The sequence below is a fragment of the Temnothorax nylanderi genome, unplaced genomic scaffold (genome assembly GCF_030848795.1).
Source record: "Temnothorax nylanderi isolate EJ_2023f unplaced genomic scaffold, tnyl_v1.0 TNYL_tig0379_pilon, whole genome shotgun sequence".
Lineage (NCBI taxonomy): Eukaryota > Metazoa > Arthropoda > Insecta > Hymenoptera > Formicidae > Temnothorax > Temnothorax nylanderi.
The window spans coordinates 104058-130709 of NW_027249441.1; the positions used below are offsets into that span (position 1 = coordinate 104058).

At 44.2% G+C, this 26652-nt stretch overlaps 1 protein-coding gene and 1 pseudogene across 1 annotated transcript; one reads left to right on the top strand and one right to left on the bottom strand.

The window, feature by feature from the left end:
* Positions 1-632: 632 nt before the first annotated feature.
* On the top strand, positions 633-2001 carry LOC139781987 (uncharacterized). Its single transcript, XM_071720877.1, has 2 exons — positions 633-1067; positions 1339-2001. Exons 1-2 carry the CDS (start codon positions 633-635, stop codon positions 1999-2001), a joined length of 1098 nt encoding a protein of 365 aa, XP_071576978.1.
* Positions 2002-4263: 2262 nt separating this feature from the next.
* Positions 4264-12013, bottom strand: LOC139781988 (uncharacterized; annotated as a pseudogene).
* Positions 12014-26652: the final 14639 nt, after the last annotated feature.

The following is a 26652-nucleotide window of genomic DNA, read 5'->3' on the forward strand; positions in this document are numbered from 1 at the left end:
CAACTTTATACACAATCAAAAGTTCATATACGAATTTACGAAAACAAAGCTTCCTCTATGAGGAAGCAATATATAATTTACCTGTTCTGAGACCCAATCACAAAATCTTTCTCGACGGAGCAATTCTTGGGGGAGCAACATTTGAGTTGTGTGTCTCTTGTAAGGATGCATTCTTAAATCTTTCTTAATAATTCTATGCGCCTTGTTATGGTCCATACCAAGATCATATCCGATACTTCTCGTGCTGGTGTGCGGATTTTCTGTAACTGCTTCTCTCACTTGATTGATAATTTCTTCCGGGCGATGATGATTTCGTGCGCGTGTTGACGTGTGTAACGTGCCATGCTGGATAAGGCGAGTTAATAAAGTATGGAAATACCCGTGTGCCGGGTGCCGCTTTTCAGGAAAGCGCTCAGCGTACAAAATTGCGGCCTGCCTTCCATTTTTACGACATTCGCCGTAAATTAATAACATATTGGTCAACTCTTCGTTAGTATAACGAGGACGTTCCATCGTTCACCGCGTTTTCAATCCTCGTGTTGCACGCAAGGAAAAGAACGTCGGACCAGATAGTTTTTTGTCCGTCTACGGAAAATGCACTCGTCTGTTTTAAAAACGTCAAATGGTGAACGATGGAGCATCCTCGTTATACTAACGAAGAGTTGGCTAATATGTTGTTAATTTACGGCGAATGTCGTAAAAATGGAAGGCAGGCCGCAATTTTGTACGCTGAGCGCTTTCCTGAAAAGCGGCACCCGGCACACGGGTATTTCCATACCTTATTAACTCGCCTTGTCCAGCATGGCACGTTACACGCGTCAACACGCGCGCTAAATCATTATCATCGCCCGGAAGAAATTATCAATCAAGTGAGAGAAGCAGTTACAGAAAATCCGCACACCAGCACAAAAGGTATCGGATATGATCTCGGTATGGACCATATCAAGGCACATAGGATTATTAAGAAATATTTAAAAATGCATCCTTACAAGAGACACACAACTCAAATGTTGCTTCCCCAAGATTTGCTCCGTCGAGAAAGATTTTGTGATTGGGTCTCAGAACAGGTAAATTATATAGTTTAATAATGTATTAGCTATATTTTAAGCTTTTATACGAAATCGTGGCAATTAACTTTCATTTATCGAATATTTCTCGTTGACGCGTTTTTTATATCGTGGCTAATCATATCACCGTTTCTTCTAAAGTCTGCGCGATAAAATGTCAACCTAAGTAATAAACAGAAAATTAATAATAATTTTTAACAAATTGCAAAAAAGGCATAAAAAACATGAAAAAAAATAAACAGATACATTATTGTACCTTTATATCATACAGATTTACGATATTGATGATATTGAGGATGACTACTTTCTGCGGAGTATATTATGGACAGACGAGAGCACTTTCCGCAGTGATGGCATGATTAATCGCCATAATGAACACCATTACGCGGTAGAGAACCCCCACTGTATAAAAGAAACGCACGTCCAGGGAAGATTCCACGTCAACGTTTGGATGGGGATTGTGGACGATACGATTATTGGACCGTACTTTTTCCCTGAAAATGTCAATGTCACGGCAGAAGTATATTCCGAGTTTCTGGAGGAAACACTGCCCGGTTTGTTGGAAGATGTTCCATTACACATCCGCCCAAACATCATCTTCCAACAAGACGGCCATCCAGCCCATACTTCCCTTCTCGCCCGTACGATTTTGAATCGTCGTTTTACGAACAAGTGGATAGGCATTCACAGTGATCTGCACGAGTGGCCACCGCGATCACCTGATCTCACGCCTCTGGACTTTTTTGCATGGGGTTTTATACGCGATCAGGTATATAAGACACTACCCATGAATCGCAACGAATTAATTGAAAGAATACGGGTAGCAAGTCGCGATATTACACCCGTCACACTAAGTAGAGTGCGACAAAATTTTATGCGGAGAGTCGCATTGTGTTTGGAGAACAATGGTGGACATGTAGAACATGTCCTGTAAAATAAATACATATTGTAAATACATTGGTTTAATTGCGTCAGGTGTGATTCGCGTTAGGACACCTAGATTATCCACGCAATATTGGTTGCGCCGAGATATTATTCGCGTTGGTGTGATTGTGCTCCGATGTTAACTGCGTGCAAGCCTTTGCGTTAGAATCATATTTGCGTCGGAATGTCGTTCGTGCCGACATATTATTCGCGTTAGAATATTGATCGTGCCGATTGATTTCTCGAGTCGGGGTGTCATTCGCGTTATTCACACCGACTGATTATTCTCGTTAGGATATTATTTGCGTTAGGATATTATTTGCATTAAGATATTACTTGCGTTGACCTAATATTGCGTCCCGTTATTACTCGCGGTAATTCCGTACCTTTCCCCGCGTTAGTTTTAGTATTTCGTGTTATGCCAAGCGCCTCAGCGCCTTATTCTTCGCGTCAGGATACCCTTGGCGATATTACGCGTTGCGTTCGACCATTATTACGTTGGGATGTCACTTGTGTTACGTTCCCTATCTGCGTTAGATTAAAGCTAAGACTCCATAGACGCGTTGAGCTGCGGCAACGCCGTGCGGCAGAGTGCGTTGACCAATCAGAAGGCTGCCGCAAGTCGCCTGCGTTAACCTGCGGCAAAATCAAAATTTGTTGATTTTGCCGCAGCGGCAAGACGCGTTCGGCAGTATTCGGCAATATCCGTGCCGACTGTCATGTAAAGTTTATTAACCTTTTAATCACACGAGTCACGAATGTCAACAGATATTTTAATTAATATGGGTTCGAGTGCTACTAATCCACACACTAACGACGATCTGAATGAATTAATCATTCATTTTGTTAGGTCCTGCCCTGAAATATGGGATGTAAAAAACAAACATTATAAAGACAATAATGTTAAAGCAAAAAAGTGGGCAGAAGTGGCTCAAGAGCTGAATGTTCCTGGTAATTATATATTATTCAACATCATATATCTATACTATTTCCTAAAATTGAATGCAAACTATCAGCTTTTGAAAATAAATAAATTAGTAACCCAAGTTTTGATTTTGAGGTTATTTAAATGTTATGTTATTTTATTTCGACTTCTAATATATTATTTTAACAGACGACTTTGTTAAATCTCGCTGGCGGTCCATCAGAGACAGATTTATGAAAGAACGAAAAAAACTTGCAACGAAGAGTTGCCAAGCAGCAATAAAATTGCCAACCTGGTCGCTTATGCCTTATCTCGAATTTTTGGTTGAGTCAACAGAAGCTCGAGAGTAATTTTTTGTTCTGTCCCAATTTTTATTCATGTTTTAATCAATGTGATTTAATGTTAATTTATTAATAAATTCTATAATTGCAGCACAATTTCGAATTTCCAAGATCCTCAAGTTGTTAAACCGTCAGCTCTAACTGCAATGTCCCAATCGACCCAATCAATACCACCAACGCAAAGTTCTTCAACAGGAAACAAAACGATACATAACGAATTACTTATAGAAATAGGTACGTCTTTATTTTTTTAGTGATAAATAAATACAAGTTATGTTCAAGTACTTATAAAACAAATGAAAGCATCATAACAAGCACTTAATTACTACTGTAATAACTTTTTATCGGATTTTTCAGGCGATCACATGGAATCAAATGCTTTGTTGCAACAAAATAGGCGAGAGTTGACTCCTCTTTCGAATACGAGTGATGATAGTAGTCCAAGTCCTAGGTTCCAGCCTATATCCCCAAATGTTTTAACACCAAGTGAGAGTTCGACAAGTCGTTCAATATCGAAGTCCACGGCTTTTTCAATGCCAATCTCATCGGGTCAAGCTGTCAAAAAACGTATGGTTACTTTTCAACATTTATATATAGTCTGATTGGGCATGTATGATTTTAATGACACTAAACGTTATTATTTGATACATTTTAATACGTTTCTATCTATTATTTTTATAAGGCTGTATTCACAAAATTTTATTATTGCACAGGTAAAAGTCAATCACTAGATCCTGTGGACGAAGCGATTATAAACATGGCTGGACAAACAAGAAAGACTAATCTAAGTGATTTTTCATCTGACGATTTATTTTATCTATCAATAAGTCGCGATTCCCACCAATTAAATGTTAAGGACAAAATTCGTTTAAAACAAACCGTGCTAAATACTCTTTCAGAACTATTGAGCAATAATGCAAATACTGAATAAAAATAATTATCAAAGTACATAATTATCAAAGTACTTTTCAATATTTTTGTTTTACCCACATATTTTCAACGTCGGTTATTCGAAATTTCGCAGTTTTCTCCATTGCCAGTCTATGGCGCCTACCCCCATGAAGTATTCGGTGTAAGCTTTTCTAACTTGTTTAGCTTCATTTGAAGGGTTTCTGCTTGTAGTCGCAACTGAATTTTGCCACAAAGGTGGTTGCCCTTCCGCTCTCCATATCCCGTTCTCCACATTACCATAACAGTCTTCATAATCAACAAATCCAACCGGAACGTATCTTCTGTCAGCAGGTTGTACTCGAAGATCTTCCTTTCTAAGCCAATTATGTAAAACGACACAAGCTTTAATTATATTTTCTACAATTGGTATCGATGCAATAATTGGCTTCCGAAAGATTCGCCAACGTGATGACAGCACACCAAAAGTGTTTTCAATTAATCTCCTAGCTCTGCTGAGACGATAATTGAATATAGTTTTGTCTGGAGTTAAGTTGGCACCTGGATATGGCCTCATCATATTCGTCAGGAGCGGAAATGCTGCATCTCCGACAAATATCGGAGGCAAGTAAGTATTTGTATTTGGAAGAGCCTTTGGTGGCGGTAATGGTAATGTACCATTCACCAAGTGTCTGCCAAAATCTGTGTTTCGGAAAATACCGCCATCACTTTCTCTTCCAGCAGAACCAATGCTCACATAAGTGAAAATTAAATTGGCATCGCACACTCCAAGTAACACTATACTGAATTGTCCTTTATAGTTGTAAAAAGCCGATCCTGTATTTTTGAAGCACTGTACTACAATGTGCTTGCCATCAATGGCGCCAATGCAATTAGGAAAATTCCATTTATTTTCAAAATCTATAGCAACTGTGGCCCATGTTGCAGCCGTAGGTTCCGGAAGAACTATTGGCATAAGTGCCATCTAAATAGCATTGGTCGTTTCACTGATAATTTTCGGAACGGTGGATTTACCAATACGGTACAAATAATGTAAACTTATCATGCTATCACCTGAAGCAAGAAATCTTAAAGTCACTGAAAGACGCAATCCAGCACTCAACGGTTCTCTCGTTATGTGCATTTTAGTAATTTGATTTTCAATTATCGCTAATAAGCGATCAAATTGATCGGGTGACATTCGATGAAAATTGAAAAATCGCTCAGGATCCTTTCGCAACTCCACAACCAAATTTTCATATGCACCCTGTTCAAATCGGTTTTTAATTATTGGATGAATCCACCAACGACTTGTTCTTCGATTTTCTTGTTGCAATTGAATCGCACGTCGTCGTCTCCTTCTTCGAAGATATAAAAGCAGAGCAAAATTCTCATCCATTCTGAAAATAAAAAACATTTTTAAAAATGTGTGAGTTTATACTACTATTAATCCAGGAAACTTTTCTAAAATGTAATAAATAAAATTATTATTTACCTTCGAGACGTTAATTGCACAGATAAAAATTAATTTCAATAAAAAAATATTTTTTTCACACCTAACTTCTTTCAAACTACTTTTTTAATTAGTATTTAATGTGCCGTCAACCGTATAAAGTGATTTCTTTCAAACTAACCTTTGTTTAAGGTTAATGTATTATACTCCGTCGCGCCACGATTGCAACGCACCAATGGAGTCGAACGCATTGCGTTGCCGCAGCCAATGCCGCAGCTCAACGCGTCTATGGAGTCTTAGCTTAAGGCAATTTGGCGAACGAATCCTTGCGCCGCTTGGGACCTTGAGTTCACGCGCTCCGAGCGTGACGCACGATTATTTCGCGTTTACTCCAGTTATGTCGCATTCGGTCGTAACTTCTGTAGATATTCTATATTATTTGTTAGTTTAATACTCTACTATTATTATCTGCGTGACTGCTATGATTTCGAAGTATTTGTGAGTTTAGTTTTCTACCAGTATTATCTTGCTTATCAACGACGCCTTCCGCGCGTTTACTAAATTAACGTAATTCTCCGCTTATTTCTGGCATCCGCGTTACTGCCATTCTTATTGTTCAAAACTTGACGCCCGTGTGATCAGCTATCTGTAGTAAATATGGTCGGCAAGAGAGGGCGCGAGTCGAGAAGGCCCTGGATGGTAGGAAGAGAGGGGAGTCGTGTGGCAGAGCCCGTGGAGAGAGCACGTACACGGTGAGCTCGGCGCGAGATATTACGGAAGTACGATTACGACTTACGATACATTTGAGAGTTGTGTGTGTGAGTGCGGAATATATTTCTGCCAAACAGCTTCTCTGAAGCTCTTGTATTCAAATATACTTCATATACATTAAGTGAGTGAGGATTACTATTTTCCCTGCCCACATCAGGCACCCGCATTGACATTAGAGAAACGAGCGACGGTCCCTCGCTACATATCTATTTGCTTTTTCTGATTAATGAAAGCCGAAATGGCCGCATTGTTTTCCGAAAGTTATTCTACAATAAATGTTCCTTTTCATTTGTTAGCTGACTGAGTTAATGATTTGCGTGTCACCCCGCCGAACATCGCGCTGCCCTTAATCAACCCCGCCACCCTCAGAAAAGATTTCTAGATACAATGCTATTACTCTTAAATCTAATCATAAAATAGGATCGAAATAGGGCCAATCATATTTAGTATTGAAACAACAATATTTTAATCTTAAATAGAAAATTTCTTAAGTTTAGAATAAAATATTCTTGATACTATCCCTCTAACTTTCTCAGAAAGATGCAGATAGAACTTTGTGACAATCCTATAATATTCTTGATTCAATAATAGACGAATCTGAAAAAAAATCTTATTCTATTCTTGCAAAAAGAGAATTTGTAGATTGTTAGGAATCTATTATATTATTTTTTCAAGATCCTTTTTGTGATAGAATGAAATAAAGGTATTTATGAACAAAAACAGCTATTATTTTGTAACGTTTTATTATTACGTTTTTATACAAAACGTATGATTTTCGATTATTTTTATGATTTATGATTTTACACTTATGATCATACAAAACGTATTTGATAGAAAGCCGTTTTATTCTCCATTGATTTATCTTTCATAGAGAAATCAATGGAGAATAAAACGGAACGGAACCAATCGTTGATCATTAGCAATAATTCTGATGTTGGTTGCTGTATGGATAGCCAAATCTTGAAATTTTAAGTAATGCCATTGATCAGTGAAATCAATTTTATAAGCATGGAAATGAGTATTAAAATGTACTGTGGTAAGTTTCTTAAGTAAAAAATATACAATATTATCTCTGGATACAAATATTGTATAAATATAACCAAATTGAGGATTTTTACTTCTTTCCCAATCTACAACAACCAACATGCCATTCTCATAATGAGAGTCATTAATTTTAATCCATTTAACAATATTCCATTTTGCGAAACATATAACTTCAGGTAATATATAACGAAAACTATATATATATATATTAATAATCTGAAATAAATGTTATTAGGCACGAGATCCGTTGATAACCGTTTCCATCGTTATTTATAACGATAAAAACGATTATCAGCGGATCTTATGTCTAACAACATTTATTTCAGATTATTAATATTTCATCATTAACATTAATAATTAATTCAATATACTGATGCTAATAAGCATCTTTATGTAAATAATGCTACTGAATCTCATTTAAATCTACAAGGAATTTATTACTGAAAAGTATTCATTAAATATTATGATAATTTGCCTTATATAAACTATTTATTAGCATTATATTTAAAATGTATATTTTATACTAATAAACCTCTTGTTTATGAGATTAAGATTAAGATTTTTAAGATGCAGCAGCATCATTTATATAAAGAATTATATAATGCTCATTAGTATTGATATATTAAATTGATTATCAATTTAATGATAAATTATTTATTAATTAAACAAAATGAATATTGTAAGATTTGTTAATGGTGATTTCTGCCATTATTTAAACTTACATTGAATGAAATTTATTAGCCGACTTATAATTTAAATTTGCACACATATACTAATTGCTGACTTTTGTCCTGTGCATAAACATTGTGTGCAAAAAATAATTTAAGTAATAAAATTATAATATATAATGATTATGATGGACTATGGTACGAGCTTTTTTCGTAAGAGAGAAGATGTCTTTCGTTTTCTTAATAAAATTTATTTCATAACCTGTATTGTCATCTCGACTTCTGTTTTAACGTTACTGCTACGGAAATCCGTCACAATTGTATTGCAACTTCGGGCGCTACAAAGTCCATTTTATTGTAAAAAAGATATGCGAGTGGTTATAGGTGATGCACCGAAGTCAACGCAATTGTGAACGACCATGCGCGCCTGCTCGAATGGGCAACCCGCCGTACCGCTCTGTATCGTCATGAAACACCCTGTACATAAGAAACAATATGAATAGAGTCAACGTGTCAATTTACTTGTTCACAATTAGATCTATTGCAAAACCAATGTTCTTTAGTATCCAAGGATCAATTTGTATCATATCGAACCAGAGAATAATATGAATAGGACAACTGTTAATCTTACTGAATTATAAGTTATATAAGATGAATTATCCTTAGTCATAGATATTGACACGCTAATTCCTTTTAATAGAATTCATATATCGCTCGCGGTAATATATCAGAAAATATTTCTTATCTTTACATGAAAAGAGAACGCACATAATATTTCTAAGTGAATCGTAAACGAAAGATTTATGCTCCAATCACATAAAACAATTAATGAGAGGAATATTTACAAGAAGAAACGCTTAACTTAATAATACTTCGATTAGCAATAATTAATACGGTATCTTTAATTGAAATATCCTTTGCTATTAAGGAATGAACTTTACATTAAACTCAAGAAACTTTAATTAAGATTGCAATCTTTCAAAACGTGTTATATTAGCATATCTACTGAGCTCAGTGTGCGAAACATTGCATAGTTAACCATGAAGATTAATCCGGTGATTACCAAGGATGAAGAATCCTTAATTCTCTCTCTCGTATTCTCTGTAACCAATGATCGAAATATTGAATAGACCTTGCGATCTTCACAACATTAGACTGGTCTACCGTCGTCACAGAGATGATCAATGGTCAAGAGGAAGCAATTAAATCGTTACCTGATTACTGTAGAGAATCGTGAATACGTCCTCTAATAACACAGCCCCACAAAAAAAAATTTTTTTTCTGTCCGACGGACCGGACTAGTCAATTCTTACGTATTTTGGGTCGCTGAATCCGAATCCGAGGTCAGAATTCAAAAGTTGGTTCGTGTTTTTTTTCTAATCTCAAAAAACATACTTTTTTAGTACATTTTGAGCCGTAATGAAAAAGCGCGAGCTAGTTTCGAAATTCTGACCGTGGATTCGGATTTAAAAGCTTGAATTACATAACAATTGACTAGATTTTTTAATACAAAATGGCAGATCCAATATGGCGGACCCAATATGGCGGATGTTTTTTTAAATTGATCCGATTTGCTTGAAACTTGGTACTCAGGGGTTTTTGTGGTCGCTGAGTACGAATCTAATGTTAGTTTTCCAAAATTTAAAATGGCAGATCCAGTATACCCGATGAGTTTTTGAAAATTGACCAGATTCGCCTAAAATTTGTTACTCGAGGGTTTTTGGGGTCGCTGAATACGAATCTGACGTCATATCATAACATAATCACACTGAAAATGCAGTTTTTCCCACGTGACTCTGAGAAAGTACAAATCTTATATATTTGACGTCCAAGACCACAATAGTCAAAGTATATCCACCCTGGCGAAAATGAGAAGTTTCATAAACGTTTGTTTGATGTTTACGTGAGCGTTTGCGGAAGTTCGTTGAGAGTTTAGAAACGGTCAGTAGAGAGTTCGTAGAGCGGAAATTGCAACGCTGCAGCGTTTGAAAGGCGTTTGTATATAGTGTTTTTGAGAGTTTGCACAGCGTTTACATGACGTATGACGTTTGCTGAGAGTTCTTTAAAACATTTAGAGATCCTCTGTTAAGCGTTTAGGCTGCATTCGGAAACGTCATCCGGGTACACACGGGTATACTCCCTTCTCCTTCTAACTCGCTGAGATAGAAAGAGAAGGGAGTATACCCGTGTGTACCCGGGTAACGTTTCCGAATGCAGCCTAAACGCTTAACAGAGGATCTCTAAATGTTTTAAAGAACTCTCAGCAAACGTCATACGTCATGTAAACGCTGTGCAAACTCTCAAAAACACTATATACAAACGCCTTTCAAACGCTGCAGCGTTGCAATTTCCGCTCTACGAACTCTCTACTGACTGTTTCTAAACTCTCAACGAACTTCCGCAAACGCTCACGTAAACATCAAACAAACGTTTATGAAACTTCTCATTTTCGCCAGGGTGGATATACTTTGACTATTGTGGTCTTGGACGTCAAATATATAAGATTTGTACTTTCTCAGAGTCATGTGGGAAAAACTGCATTTTCAGTGTGATTATGTTATGATATGACGTCAGATTTGTATTCAGCGACTCCAAAAACCCTCGAGTAACAAATTTTAGGCGGATCTGGTCAATTTTCAAAAACTCATCGGGTATACTGGATCTGCCATTTTGAATTTTGGAAAACTGACATCAGATTCGTACTCAGCGACCACAAAAACCCCTGAGTACCAAGTTTCAAGCGAATCGGATCAATTTGAAAAAACATCCGCCATATTGGGTCCGCCATATTGGATCTGCCATTTTGTATTAAAAAATCTAGTCAATTGTTATGTAATTCAAGCTTTTGAATCCGAATCCACGGTCAGAATTTCGAAACTAGCTCGCGCTTTTTCATTACGGCTCAAAATGTACTAAAAAGGTATGTTTTTTGAGATTAGAAAAAAAACACGAACCAACTTTTGAATTCTGACCTCGGATTCGGATTCAGCGACCCAAAATACGTAAGAATTGACTAGTCCGGTCCGCCGAACAGAAAAAAATTTTTTTTTGTGGGGCTGTGTAATCGGTCATCTTAATCAAGCCCGAAACGGCAATCTCTCGTTTGCAAAGAATAGTAGCTTATACCAAGCCGAACCAGCATTCCAGAACTTTCCATGGGCGTTGTCGTCTTACGTCTCTTTCTATCTCAGTAGTTTGATATAACGGTAGCTTCTCGTTAATAAATGTAATACGGCCGTTCAAAGGCGTGTCGTTATCGTCAGACAGAAATGAACGTTCGGTTAATCTATGACTCGTTGAGACAAGACTTATTATAAAGATACACGACGACTACTTATGACTCAACAAAGAACGTAATAAATGATCCGTCGCGGAGGACGATCCGTCGCGCAGGACGTACGAAACGAGAATGGTCGCTCGCCGGGCCGCACGCACGGACACGCCCGCTCCCGCATGCGCAGTAATACATTCTCGACCGTTCGCGATCCCCGAGCTGCGACGCGGTCTACGCCGCGCGCGTAGTGATACATCTCTACGTGTCGTGACGTGGTAGCTATAGCTATCAATGTAGCCACCTATACAAGCTTTCCCGCACTATGTTTGAATCGACGAATACACAATCTCCTTTCCGATTTTACTTTATCTTTAAACAGAATAATTCAAAAATATTCAATTTGTCTGCTAACTCTACGGCGGTCCATCTGGCTGCTCTCAATCAGCTGTTCGGCTTCTGGTGGATCTCCGTCACTACTGTCTAGCGGTATGGTAATGTCTAGGCTCGTATCGTTATCATTTGGATCTGCTTTTAGGATAGGAGTCGAGGAACGGATCTGGGTATCTAAAAATTTTATTGCTGCCTTTGTTTTGACAAGTTCACGTACTGGCGTCACCACTCGTCCTGCTGTCCCTTGACTCGGCCTTTGGGATGACATCGCTGGAATGTCTGATGTTGATGGAGCCGTCTGTACTTTTACAGGCGGTTTCAAGGTTAGGTTGTGACCGAACGGCACCTCCTAGGGCCACGGATCGCGTTGAATGTCCCCTTAGTTCTACGGTCGCCACTCGGTTTCACCTTTATCACCGAGAAGGTAAGTATAATCCCGCGGATTCTTAATTTAACTAATTTTCTCCCCTTTTAAGTTCCCGCCACGGATGGCCGATCTCCAGCGCCCACTCTCGGATCACCGATCTCAATCACCGCTCTGGATCAACGTTGGACCAAGATGGATGACCACCGTTTGATCAGGTAGGTGAAGGGTAAGTCAATCAAATAAATCCGGGTATATTTTATACACTGATTGAACAATTTATTTATTTGCTCTATCTCGCACAGGTGGTAGTTCACTATAAATCTCTTTAAGCAAGATGGCGTTCGCACGCTTCGTCAAATCGCACGCAAGTCCCTTTTGGTATCACAGTACCGTTCGCCTTTCGTATCGGCGACAATTAACGCGTTTCGCGGGCGTTCCCGATTGTTATGGATGACGGTGAGCAATTATTTAAACACTCGACTTATGTTCGCGGGACTTAGCGCGATTGCGGGTGCTTCTAGTTAACATGTTACCGTACCGACGATCCTCGAGAGACTGCCTCGAGTATCGTTGCTCGCAGTGGCTCCCCACTTGCGGGCTTTACCCCCACTACGACGTCACGGCCGCTTTCTCTTTCTGGAACGTTCGCACATCGTAAACACCATGTGTTATTGCGTCGCGGCGAACGTTCCAGATGTTTATCTCGGAAAATTCCGTTGGCCACGCCCTCCGGACGACGCACTTTCTCCTCGCCCGGGTAGTGGTTTTCCACCCCTTTGATTTCGCAATGTTTCATGGCGCCGACCTATGCGCACGTCCTACCCTGCGTCCCTATAAAGGCATCCGGACAGACTTCTCGAAGAAGGTGTCCGGGTATACCTCGCGGCATCCGCCGTTGACGTCGACCCCCTATGACCACTTTGGGTGACCTTCCTAACTCCGTTCCGCGCCCTATTCCAGGCGAAGATGCTCAGGTAGCGAGATCGTGGACGGTCCCGCTATTCGGCCTCCACGTGGCCGGGCTTTGTCGCCGACCTGATTTTCGTACGTACCAGGTGTGGTACCTCGGTCAGGGATCATCTGTCCCTGCAGCTGATGCACCGTCCGCGATTTCCTCACCCAGCCGTCTGTCTTCGACGCTGACCTACCCTGATCTCTTAATAGGTCTCGCGGATGAGTCATAGGTGACTCCGCTTCGCGGGAAACTTATGGTTTCCGATTTCGCGGACGCATTGCCGGACTTCGACGCCGACCTACCCTGACTCCTTAATGGGTCTCGCGGGTGAGTCATAGGTGACTCCGCTTTGCGGGAAACTTATGGTTTCTGATTTTGCGGACACGTTGTCGGACTTCGATGTCGACGTACCCTGACTTCTTAGTGGGCCTCGCGGGTGAGTCATAGGTGACTCCGGTTCGCGGGAAACTTATGGTTTCCGATTTCGCGGACGCGTTCGCTCGTGGAAGATTGTGTGTGGCTTAAGCCCTGTACTCGCGCGTTACGCATCGGTTCGCGCGTTCAAACAAAAAAAGAAATCAAACTATCCTTTACGCTTAAGCCGAACTGAAAATTAATTTGAACCGACGGAATATCAAACTTAACCTAGGCGAGCTGCTGCTCAGCGGACGCAGCCGCAATCCTTAACGCTATCTTATTCTACTTATTATCTGTCTGCGCCGGATGGGAATGTCCATGACATAAACTATAAAAGAAACTAAGTTTGGAATTCATCCCCTTTCCTCGGAGCGCCTCGCCTCTACGATCTACTTAGGCGCTTTGGACTCGTCGCCATCGTCATCATCCTCAGTCGCCATACTGCGGAATTCGTCCGACTGTTCCGCATCGTCCTCCGCTACCGTCACCGCCGTGTCTGGTGATAACGAGAGATCGCGCTCTAGCTGCAACAATGCCGCCTGGACCGCTAAGATGCCGGTCACTGCTTGCTCGGGCCCTGGCCCAGCCGTATCCCCGTCACCCCATACTTGGGATAGTAAGTCTGGCATATCGCGCCCGTCCGGAACCTCGGGGTTGTCTGCCGCCTGCTCAGCTGCCCGCCGGTGGACTGGGCTCGCCCGCCGGCATATTCGCCGCACCGCGTCGTCCGATAGCCGACGCAGGACTACCCGCGGGGAACGCAAAGCGGTCGTTCTCGCACTTCGAGCGTGCGGTTTCAAGGTTAGGTTAGGTTGGAGTCTGGTAGGGCATCGAGTGACTTTGGCCATACCAAGGCCGGGAAGGCAAAAAGGAAACCACCGAGATGTGCGGTGGTTACCTTAACGAGCCTCGAAGGGGGCTACGAAGATATTATGAAAGAAACTTGGGCAAAGATCAACTTGTCCGAGCTAGGCTTCACTACGGGCCTTAGACCTAAAAGGGCCCAGACTGGGGCACTTATCCTAGAAGTCCCCGATCAAGATAGTGCAGCCAGAGCCGATCTCCTTGCCGAACAGCTTGCAAGGTTGTTCCGCGACAAGCCCGGGATCAAAGTGACCCGCCCCATAAAAACAGGGGAGTTCAGGGTCCTGGATCTTGAAGATTCAGTGTCAGCGGAGGAACTGGCAGCAGCAGTCGCGAAAGCAGGAGGATGTGAACCTGCCCAGATTCAGGTTGGTTCCTTTCATAGGGGAACCAACGGTCTTAACACGGCCTGGGTGCGTTGCCCACTAACCGCATCAAATACCATCCACGGTAAAGGCGGAAGAATGTTGGTGGGATGGTACACGGTAAGGATTCAGGTACTGGACTCTAGACCCCTGCAGTGTTTTCGCTGCTTAGAAGGGGCGCATGTAAGAGCCCAGTGTAACAGTGCAGTGGACCAAAGTTCACAATGTTATCGTTGTGGACAAATAGGGCACCTAGCCCGAGGGTGCCAAGCGGTCCCTCGATGTCCGGTTTGTGCCGATTTAGGCAAACCGGCTGGACATCGAGCTGGCGGAAAGGCCTGCGCAGCCGCTAAGAAGAAAGCTAAGCCCAAACTAGCGGTAGGCGCGGTTAAGCCCAGGCCTTCTACGGCCAGAGGTACGGAGAGCATGGAAGTGGAGGTAGTCCCGGAATCAGGTCGTCAATTACCAACGATCACAAAAGTGGAGATCGCCAACTTCCCTGCGTTAGGCAAACAGCCAAAGAAGAGGGCGGCGGAAAGTACCGCGGACTGCGTGGAAGCGGAAACTGATGGCAGACCGCTCGCGCAAAGGAGGAGAAAAAGTAGGGAAAAGCTAGAAGCCACACAACAGCTGCCGACACCTACTCCTACGGCCACCCCAACGCCATCCACCGAACGACTTGGGGAAGAAAGGACTTTGGAGCCTATGTTAGTTGACCAAACTGCCCCGACGTCAACACCAGCTCCAGCAGAAACTCCCGAAGAAATAGGACGGGAATTACTGCAGAATATAGCACAGAAAGTTCCTGATGGGCCTAACATAGGCCAAGAGGTTGGAGAGGAGACGGAGGTCTTCGGACCCGAGTTTTACTAATGCCTCTCCAGAAGTTGCTACAGGCGAACCTGAACCACTGCCGTGCTTCGCAGGATGTCTTTTTACAGACCATGGCGGAGCGCGGCTGTGGTTTAGGCATAGCCGCCGAACCGTACTAGGCGCCCCCAAACAACTCGCTTTGGGCGAGTAACCGGTGCGGCTCGGTGGCAATAACATGGAGGCCCACAAGCGAGCCAGTTCCCTGTACTCGTGTGGAGTCTGGGAATGGCTTCGCGATCGTAAGATGGGATCGGGTCTACGTCGCGGGAGTGTATATTTCTCCCAACGTGGATATACCCACCTATGAGGGGGTATTCGAGAACCTGAGGGTTCGTTTGATGAGGATCCTGCCCCATGGCCAAGTCTTGGTGGCCGGGGATTTTAACGCTAAATCGGCGCTATGGGGCTCCCCGGTCACGGATGGCAGGGGCAGGATCCTAGAACAATGGGCGGCGGGTCTTGGGCTAGTTGTCCTTAATGTAGGGACAACGCAGACCTGCGTTAGGCATCGGGGGGGGGAGGGGTCCATAGTCGATGTGACTTGGGCCAGCCCCACCGTTGCGCGCAAAGTAGGAGGATGGAGGGTGGCCGAGGAGATTGAAACTCTCTCAGACCATCTATTCATAGAGATGAGTCTTTCGGTCACCCCTCCAATAGTCCAGGCCCGCCGCAGAGAGGTGAACCGTCGTTTCCCTCGATGGGCGGCCCGCAAATTAGATAAGGACTTGCTCCGAGCGTCTATCCACGCGACCTTGTGGGTAGACGATATCCTGGGGCAGTCCGAAGACGTGGAGGAAATAGCGGAAAAGATCGGGGCAATTATGTTCGCATCATGCGAAGCCGGAATGCCTCGATCGAAACCCCTGACACGTCGGGCCGCGTATTGGTGGACGGAGGAGATCGCCGAATTGAGGCGCTCCTCCGTCCACGCGCGTCGAAGGTGGCTGAGAGCCAGACGCTGTCAGGACCGCCACCCAAGGCGGATGGAGAATGCGGGAGTAGAGTACCGTTCCGCCAAACGGGCCTATTCCCTGGCGATTAAAAAGGCCAAGGACCAATCCTGGCAAGAACTCTTGAAGGACCTGGAAGATGATCCGTGGGGGCGCCCGTATAAAATGGTTCTCAACAAATTGAGGACCTGGGCGCCCCCAACCACGGAATCAATGGAACCTGAGTTCCTGGAGGAGGTTGTCAACACCCTCTTCCCCGATGATCCCGGGGAGAGGGTGAATGGCAGTCCCGCTCCACCTGTTGTGGAGTGGGACGAGGAACTCGGGGTCGACATGGATGAGATGCGCAAGGCAGCCAGAAGGCTGAAAGAAGGGAAGGCTCCGGGTCCCGACGGAGTGCCAGGAAAGGTGTGGTCCTGGGTCACGGGGGAGCTGGCCGAGCAATTGAGGGACTTATTCACCAAGTGCCTCAGGGATGGCCGGTTCCCCCAAGCGTGGAAGGTGGCCAGGTTGGTACTTCTCCCTAAACCGGGGAAGCCCGCGGACCAACCGTCCGCGTATAGGCCGATATGCCTGCTGGACGAGGTCGGCAAGCTTTTTGAGCGAATAATTGCCGACCGGATCGTCCAGCACCTGTCCCGGACTGGTCCAAATGTATCGAGGGACCAGTACGGCTTTCGATAGGGCAAATCGACAATAGATGCGATTAAACGCATCGAGGCCCTCTCGAGAGCCGCGGCGGAGGCCGGCAGGGTGTTGTTAGGCATCAGTTTTGATGTCGCTAACGCATTCAACACCCTGCCGTGGCCAGTGATACGGGAGGCGCTCATTCGTCACAGGGTGCCCCCGTACCTTGCAACCGCATGCTTCCCAGTCGCAACCCCTCCATAAGGGGTACCCCGAGGGTTCTTCCGAAGGGGAGAAGTCGGCGGCAGCAACGACGGGACGACCAGTCGGAGGACTTCCAGAGTCCATCATCCGCGGAGGACGCCCAATGCGACGAGGGGAAGGCCCTCCTTTAGATTATAAGTTGCGTGAAGCGTTCCGAGGACGAAAACCCATTATAAAAAATATAGTTTCTTTTAGTTTACCATGATCCGTCCGGCGCAATAAGATAGAGGTTAGACGTAAGTTGCGCGACAATGATCGCTGAGCTGCGGTTCATTTAGTCCGTAAGGTATATTCAGTTTCATGACGATCCACAGAAAGTTTATTTTCGTTTGGCACGAAAGTGCTCGGCTCGGACGTAAAACATTGTTTTACTAATGGCGCGTGGATCGCAAGGCAGCGCAGGATAGAAGGCACCGAGCCGCACACAATCTTCGATCCGGAAAAATACGGATGTGACCTCGCGACATAACGCGAAGCCGAACGAGTCCCAAAAGACGAGATTCGGGCCCGCGGTCAGCGGCCGCCCCATTGGGCGATCTAAGGGGCAAGGTAACCACCGGTGCCACGTCAGGGCATCGCGAGAGGCGGGCACAGCCAAACCGCGTCGCGATCCAATCACCGGGAGGCGAAATACGGAACCGCGGTCAATAGCCGTCCGATCGAGCAGACTAAGGGGCTAAGTAACCAACGGTGCCACGTCAGGGCATCGCGAGAGGCAGGCACAGCCGAACCGCGTCGCGATCCGATCACCGGGAGGCGAAATAGCGGGACAGGCGTCTTCTCCGAGGAAAAGCCGGCGGTGCCGCATCAGGGAGACCTGGTACACCCGAGGGACCAGGCGCCGTCGTGATCCGAACACCCGGACGCGAGTTACGGGGACACGGTCCGCGAAAACGATACCCAGACACCGGCTACGGGAACCGAGGCCGGAATACGGTCAGGGAGGGTCGTGGAAGCGGGCACCGAGGGTCGCCGTCAACGGCGGACACCGCGTAGTGCACCTGGACATCTTCGTCGAGAAGTCGGTCCGGGTGCCCGTATAGAGACGTCATAGGGGTCGTGCGCATAGGTCGGCGCCAATGAAATGTGAATATCGTAAGTAGTGAAAAACCACTACCCGGGAGGCGATAAAGTATGTTATCCTTAAGGGCATGTAAGTGGAATTTTCCACCGCGAACATCTGGCGCGCCCGGAACTGGTAAACACCACATGTTACTGCGTAGTAACGCGCATTCCTCAAAGAGAAAGCGGCCGTGGCGCGATGGAAGGGGAAAATCCCTTAGGTGGGGAGCCGGAGAGCGGAATATTCCTCGAGGCAGTCTCTCGTGGGCGCTCGTAAAGGTAACATCTCTCTCGCGCGTATATCTCGGTGTGTCGTGGAAAGTTCGCGATCGTCTACCGGATTACGATAATTAGTTTACCACAGCGTCCGAAACCAACGGGAACGCCCGCGAAACGCGTTAATTGTCGCCGATACAAAAGGCGAACGGTCGGAGTGAACCGAAAAGTGAAACTTCGCACTTTGCGAGACGTGCGACCGCCATCTTGCGCGGATATTGTAACAGCGAAAACCTGTTTGTGTAAAACGAAGATTATGAATAAATGGAAACTACATATGTGAAAATAAAAGAGTTAACGATTACTTACCTGATACTTACCTGCACGGGTGTCAGCCATCTTCTATAATCGTTGACCTGGGTCGGGTTTATCATCGGTGCTACACCAGTGGACATCGGGGATGAGGCACCAGCGGCGAAATCTCGAAAAATTATAGTAACAATTAAGTTAATTTACCACGGTACTTATACTTACCTCGGGGGAGTGGCAGTCAGCCATCTTGTGTACGCGGGGATCCTGGTCGGCAGTCAGCAGCGAGGATCGATGGGCCGGCGACACAGATGAGGCACCCATTCCAAAAACCTGAAAATAATAACAATTAATTAAGATAATTTACCACGGTACTTATACTTACCTCGGGGGAGCAGTGGTCAGCCATCTTGTGTACGCGGGGGTCCTGACGGGCGTTCAACAGCGATGACCCATGGGCCGGCGACACGGATGAGGCACCCGTTCCGAAAACCTGAAAATAATAAATATTAATTAACTTAATTTGCCACGGTGTCGGGACTTAGCCTGGTGGCAAGCTATCTCGATACTACGTATACCTAGGCTGGTGATGAGCGTCGATGATCCGAGAGGAGGCGATGAAGAATGGGCACCCCGGTCGAGAATCTGAAAAGGGGATTGTTTAAACAAATTAGTTGACCATACACTCATAAATACTTACCTTCTCGGTGGATTGAGGACAAACCGAGTGGCGACCGATGACTTAGAGGGCATAAAAGAGCGTTCCGTGACCCAATGTTATACCGTTCGGTTACAACCTTATAGCCGTTATATACGACTACTTCCGGGACAGGAAGTTGGCCTATACGGACAGGGACGGAATCGTTCACATCAGATTGGTCGTGCGGGGGGTTCCGCAGGGGTCGGTACTTGGGCCGCTCCTGTGGAACTTGGGGTATGACTCCGTTCTCCGGACCGCCCTCCTCCCGGGGTGTTGGCTGAATGGTTTCGCCGACGACACCTTCCTGGGAGTCGAGGGCGAAACATGGGAGGAGGCTATCAACCTGGCAAACGTCGCAGTGAGGCAAGTTGTGACCGCAATGAGGAGGGTGGGCCTAAAGGTGGCTCCCCAGAAGACGCAAGTAGTGTTCTTCCACGATAAGACAAAGGGGGAGCCACCAGAGGCCCATATTATAGTAGAAGAAACCCGTATCTCCGTGGGGGCCCAGATGAAAATCCTGGGCCTCTGGTTGGACGGCTTCTAAAGCTTTGGCGGGCACTTCGCTCGCCTGACTCCCAGGGTAAATAAAGTAGCGAACAGTTTGGCTAGGCTTATGCTTAACCTGGGAGGGGCGAGCGGTCGTGCTCGCCGATTGTACGCGGCGACCGTGCATGCCGTGGCACTCTACGGCGCCCCGGTCTGGGTATCCGCAGCGGAGAAGTCGCGCAGGATACAGACCCAGCTTAGAGGGGCGCAGCGCACAATTGCGCTGAGAGTGTCACGTGCATATCGCACGGTCTCGCACGCGGCGGCAACGGTCCTGGCTGGTCGCCCTCCTTAATACTTGCGGCTCGGCAACCGAGGTATACCGGCAAACTAAAGAGCTGCAAGTGGGGGGAGTGCAAATACCACCCAGGACTCGTCTAATAATAAGACTCCAGGAAAAGACGGTCATGATTCGAAAATGGCAGGACTCCCTGATAAATCCGGAGTTTGGTCAGAAGACCGTCGATGCCGTCCGACCCTGTCTAGCAGATTGGCTGGACAGTCGGAGGTACGGGATGACGTATCACGCGGTGCAGGTGCTCACCGGACATGGGTGCTTCGGTGTGTACCTGCACCGCATAGGAAAGGAGGTCACAACGCGTTGCCATCACTGCGACAAGGAGAGGGACACGGCGCAGCACACGCTGGGAGAATGTCCAGCGTGGGCCGAACAGCGCCGTGTCCTTCAGGGGGAGGTCGGAGAAGACCTCTCCCTCCCGGCCATTGTGGCGTCAATGGTCGGAAACGAAGAAAGGTGGCGGGCATTCCTGGCCTATTGTGGCCAGGTAATGTCCGCCAAGGAGGAGGCGGAGAGGATCCGCCGAGGGGAAGTGAACCCCCCGGCGGTCCTCTCCCAATAAGATCAACGGGGGTGAGTGGGCCGAAGTTCATAGGCTCACTCACCCTTATCCACTCACAAAAGAGTGAATCAAAGCTGCATTATATGCAGCGTGAGTAGGTGCTGTACCTCTCGTCTGCCCCACCCACGTGGGTACCGACGGGAGGAAAGGAGGTTCGACGTCCCGGCGGAGATAACGGGCGCCGAATCAACCCCCCCCCTACTAACAAAGGGAGGGGCGGCGGGGTGGCGGTGGCCACACTCCGACGCTACAGATAAATTTAGGACTCCTCAAGAGTCACGGAACTGTCAAGGCAGTTCAGAGGAGACAGCTCAGACAGAGCTCGGCGCTGGGGAGAGGCCTGGAAGTAATTGTAATAAGTTCCCGGGCTCTCCCCCCATAAAGCGCATGGTAGGTCACCCTTGGGGTTTTAGTGGGTAAGAATCCCACACTTCCTTCGCCCTTCCCCCGGAGGGCGAGGGAGTCTTCTTCCTCTCACAAGAGGGGGCTGTCAGGTTAGGCTGGCAGTTGAAGATTTCCCCAAGTAAAAAAAAAGGGCATCGAGTGAGACGGACGTGTCCCTCGATCGCTCCGTATATATGTTCTATAAGTGTCCTTAAAACTTCATAAATCTTCTGAAATTTTTGTGTGGTAATTTGTGCTACGAAAACATGTCGAACGATATATAATTTTCGAGATCTGTTTTTAATCTAAGGAAATTATTGACATTTCTGTTTCGCATACGGACACGCCCATGTACATGCCGTCGAGTCATATCCATCTGAAATACTCGGATATTTCATCAATCCGAACAATATATTCAGAATTTAGACTTTAACTCGCTAAAGAGTGTATATGCGCATTTCGTCATGTGCATATTATGTAAAACTTTTGTGAATTTCTTGCCAGAAACTGAACATTAACTTTTGCCACGTGACGATCTCATATCTAGTGGTGTTCATTGAGACATGAATAGAATTTTAATCCGTTCTATATCCTTGGAAATTTGATAAAGTCTCTACACTAGGTGTACATGAGCATCGGATTTTATATATATCATTATTGATATACTATAATTATTGACAGGAATCCACATTAACTTGGAGAATGTCATGTACTATGCATACGGCGTACGGCAATTTACGATGGTCTCGATTGGAAGCTAACGGGCCTATACATACATACCGGGTGAATCTTAATGGATGCACCAACTTTTTACCATAGGAGATGAGTTACCGACCGCAACTGTAATGAACCGAACGATCCATAGGTGACACCAGCTTGAATCGACCGCTTCGATCGACGAGTCCGAGGTGATGTACAGGCAAGTTAAAAACTGTGAATCAAATAACGTATATCGTATGTACATACTTTTCTAATATATCCAACTGTCTTACGCATTTTTCTTTTTACATATAATTTTATTTAATAACACGATTTCTTATTATTCTCCATCTATGCGCAACGTATTTACCGCATGTACTACGTTTACGCGAGCGTTACTTTTGTAGTAACTTACGATAATTCACTCGTTTACGCAGAGTAAATTATCGTAAGTTACTACAAAATTTCCTTTACGCGAAGGAATTATCGTAAGTTACTACTGAAGTAACGCTCGCGTAAACGTAGTAATATAGTACGGGATCCGGCCGCGTGATTTATACGTTTATCTGTTATTTAATCGAAATGCGATTTTAATGGAAGATTACATATCAGGTCATACATCGCGGCCGGTGTGCCTAGCAAAATCTTGCCGCAAGTACCCTCAATTAGAGCTGTTTTAATTAAATTTTTTAAGACAACTTCGTTCATTTGTTTGCGAAGTAAATGAAGCGTCATCTGAAAGAGAGTGATCTAAAAAACTTGAAAAAAATAGGTTCCCACCTCTCAGTCTGCCGCAACCTCCTGACAGCCAGATGCAAAAAGGTTCTTTTTTGTTAATTATCAACGTTCATCGTGTATCGAGACAATTTTTACACAAATTGAAGCTAAATTTTTCCTCTACACGATGGAATATGGTTGCCTGCGTAAAAGCTGCCGCAACTAGTGGTTGCCAGCATTTGAATGACTCGCTCTCGCCTGCGCGAGCTCTTCAATCTTACAATGTGTTACAATGGAATAATCACAGCAATTTCCTTGAATTTCTTTAATATTACAATAGTTTCTAAACAAGTTTTCAAAAATTTCTTTTATAAATAAATTCCGCCGCTCATTCGTCTTCCGACTCGTCTGAACTCGCAACATCATACTCCAAATCATCAGAATTATCATTCGCGTTTTCAGATCTTTCATTCATCGACACGCGCAATTTTTGTAAATTCGATGTGGCAAAATGCTACAGATCCGTGTTGTATTAAATTACGCGCTGAAGATTGCGGTTGGTTATTAGATGGTTTTTTGAAACCAACGTGGTTCGTTGGGTACCCAACGCCGTTGAAAGTCGAAGATGTATTGCGCGTGTCGATGAATGAAAGTTCTGAAAACGCGAATGATAATTCTGATGATTTGGAGTATGATGTTGCGAGTTCAGACGAGTCGGAAGACGAATGAGCGGCGGAATTTATTTATAAAAGGAATTTTTGAAAACTTATTTAGGAACTATTGTAATATTAAAGAAATTCAAGGAAATTGCTGTGATTATTCCATTGTAACACATTGTAAGATTGAAGAGCTCGCGCAGGCGAGAGCGAGTCATTCAAATGCTGGCAACCACTAGTTGCGGCAGCTTTTACGCAGGCAACCATATTCCATCGTGTAGAGGAAAAATTTAGCTTCAATTTGTGTAAAAATTGTCTCGATACACGATGAACGTTGATAATTAACAAAAAAGAACCTTTTTGCATCTGGCTGCCAGGAGGTTGCGGCAGACTGAGAGGTGGGAACCTATTTTTTTCAAGTTTTTTAGATCACTCTCTTTCAGATGACGCTTCATTTACTTCGCAAACAAATGAACGAAGTTGTCTTAAGGGGTTACACCACTGTAGAATTTTCAAAAAATCGATTTTTTTTATTGGCTTAAAAGATGCTTTGAACCTTCTAGAATAAGGGAAAAAAAGTTTTATACCTGTACAAAATTTTTTTCTTTGAAATTCCGACCTCTTTCCCAAGCGCGTCGGACTGCTCCGAAACGACTACCTGCGGCACGTAGATACCTGCTGGAAGGGTACAGCCTAATGACTTTCCTTTTGATTTCTAACTTCTCTAATACACTAAAAACTGCAACGAAAGTTTCAATGCAACTGTTTGGAACTTGGCTCCTAAGTCCTACTCAAGTGGCAAAAAAGTATTGCAAGTAGCGACTGATATTGCTGTGTGCAATTTTAACGACGGTTTGATTAACATTCTGCGAATTATGAAAGTTTTGGAGATGGATATTGGCCTCCAAGCATACAATTTTTGCCTTGAAACCGATGCTATGAGGATCAAGCACGCCGAGCAGTCTTTGACAGATGCGGCAAAACAGGCACGCACCAGCATGAAATCGACGAGGAAAGAAAATGAGGAGGAATATTTAAGCAGGGAAGGGCAGCTTTATGGTCCAGGGATAGCAGATTAATGGTAAAAATTTTAAACAGTCAAATTTTTCATTTTTTCCCGTCCATAACACATCTCAAAACTTTAAACGCGTTTTTCTTGAAACACGTTTTTTCAAATCGGCACGCAGCATAACTCAAACAATTTTCTATTTTTTCACTCCAAATTAATATCACATCTTTAAAACAACATTCCGCATAGAAATACGTAGCCGATTTTCGATAAGTTAATATTTCGATTTTTTAGTTACAAATAAGTGCCCGTTTTTTGGTAGTAAAATGAACTTTTTTTTTCAAATGCTCGCCAATTTAACAAAAATGAATATTTTCAAAATCCCCTACGTATTTCTATAGCTATACTAATGTAGTTTAAGAAAAAATTTTTTATTTTGTTCCAGATTAATTTTTGCTGCACTTCTACTGCGTGCCGCGGAGCCCCTAAAAAAAAAACCGTTCCGCAGAAACGACTGTTGGGCAGCCATTTTTTAATATTTTTTAATAAACAAAATTTTTTTTAAAACTTCAAAACATGCTTAACAACATCCTTAAAAAGAATTACCCTTTTACTTTTCCTTCCACTTAAAAAAAAATCGCAAAAAAACGTTAAATTTTCACTCTCTACTGTGGTGTAACCCCTTAAAAAATTTAATTAAAACAGCTCTAATTGAGGGTACTTGCGGCAAGATTTTGCTAGGCACACCGGCCGCGATGTATGACCTGATATGTAATCTTCCATTAAAATCGCATTTCGATTAAATAACAGATAAACGTATAAATCACGCGGCCGGATCCCGTACTATATTACTACGTTTACGCGAGCGTTACTTCAGTAGTAACTTACGATAATTCCTTCGCGTAAAGGAAATTTTGTAGTAACTTACGATAATTTACTCTGCGTAAACGAGTGAATTATCGTAAGTTACTACAAAAGTAACGCTCGCGTAAACGTAGTACATGCGGTAAATACGTTGCGCATAGATGGAGAATAATAAGAAATCGTGTTATTAAATAAAATTATATGTAAAAAGAAAAATGCGTAAGACAGTTGGATATATTAGAAAAGTATGTACATACGATATACGTTATTTGATTCACAGTTTTTAACTTGCCTGTACATCACCTCGGACTCGTCGATCGAAGCGGTCGATTCAAGCTGGTGTCACCTATGGATCGTTCGGTTCATTACAGTTGCGGTCGGTAACTCATCTCCTATGGTAAAAAGTTGGTGCATCCATTAAGATTCACCCGGTATATAAGAACATATGGACGATATTATAATATAAGAAAGACGTTTATAATTTCATGATTCCTGGTGAGTCTGACTTTTCTCGGGTGTGATAATTTTTCGTTTATGTACGTGTTTTGTCATACGGCGATTCTTGGAAGGGACGTGGCGGACCGATTTCGTGTACGATAGCGATGTCATGGCCGCCGCTAATAATAATTTCGGGATAATCGCGGTCTAAAATGGCTAGTGATGAACAGGCATATATGGCTATGTGATAGTTTTGCATTGGGATAATGGCCGACTTCCGTGATGCTTCACACGTACGTGTAATGGCGGCTATATCCACTGCGCCGTGATGGAGTTACATGTCGAGGCATAGGATATCGGTCTTTGAGCGGGAAATACTATTGAGGAATGTCTCCGTACGGGTGCGGGGATCGACATCGTCGGGCCGTTGCCCTGCTGGGCTCGTGGCGTGCGCCGCGGACTTGTCCTGGTATACGGCGTTTGTGCGAACCGGTGCCGTCGGGTCGGCTTCCTGATTGTGTGCCGTGTGAGCATCTTAACCCGCATACCGTCATATGCGGTTTCTCGGCTGTTGGATCGGTTACCCGGCCGAGTTCTGCGTCAATGCGGCTATCGAAATGCCAGTTTCAGCTGTCCGGGCGGCTGTCAGGATGTCGGGATGTTACCAGGACTCCTGACGCCTGTCAGAACATCATCTCGTAACTTAATAATCTGACTGCGTGAATGCTCTCCGTTGGAGAATGTCATTATTATTTTTATATCCTG

What these genes read in the sequence shown, in the direction of transcription:
- LOC139781987 (XM_071720877.1), top strand. Translation starts at nt 633, where the DNA reads ATGGAGCATCCTCGTTATACTAACGAAGAGTTGGCTAATATGTTGTTA. An exon ending in GTGATTGGGTCTCAGAACAG is followed by an intron (nt 1,068 to 1,338) that starts GTAAATTATATA and finishes TATATCATACAG; the next exon opens with ATTTACGATATTGATGATAT.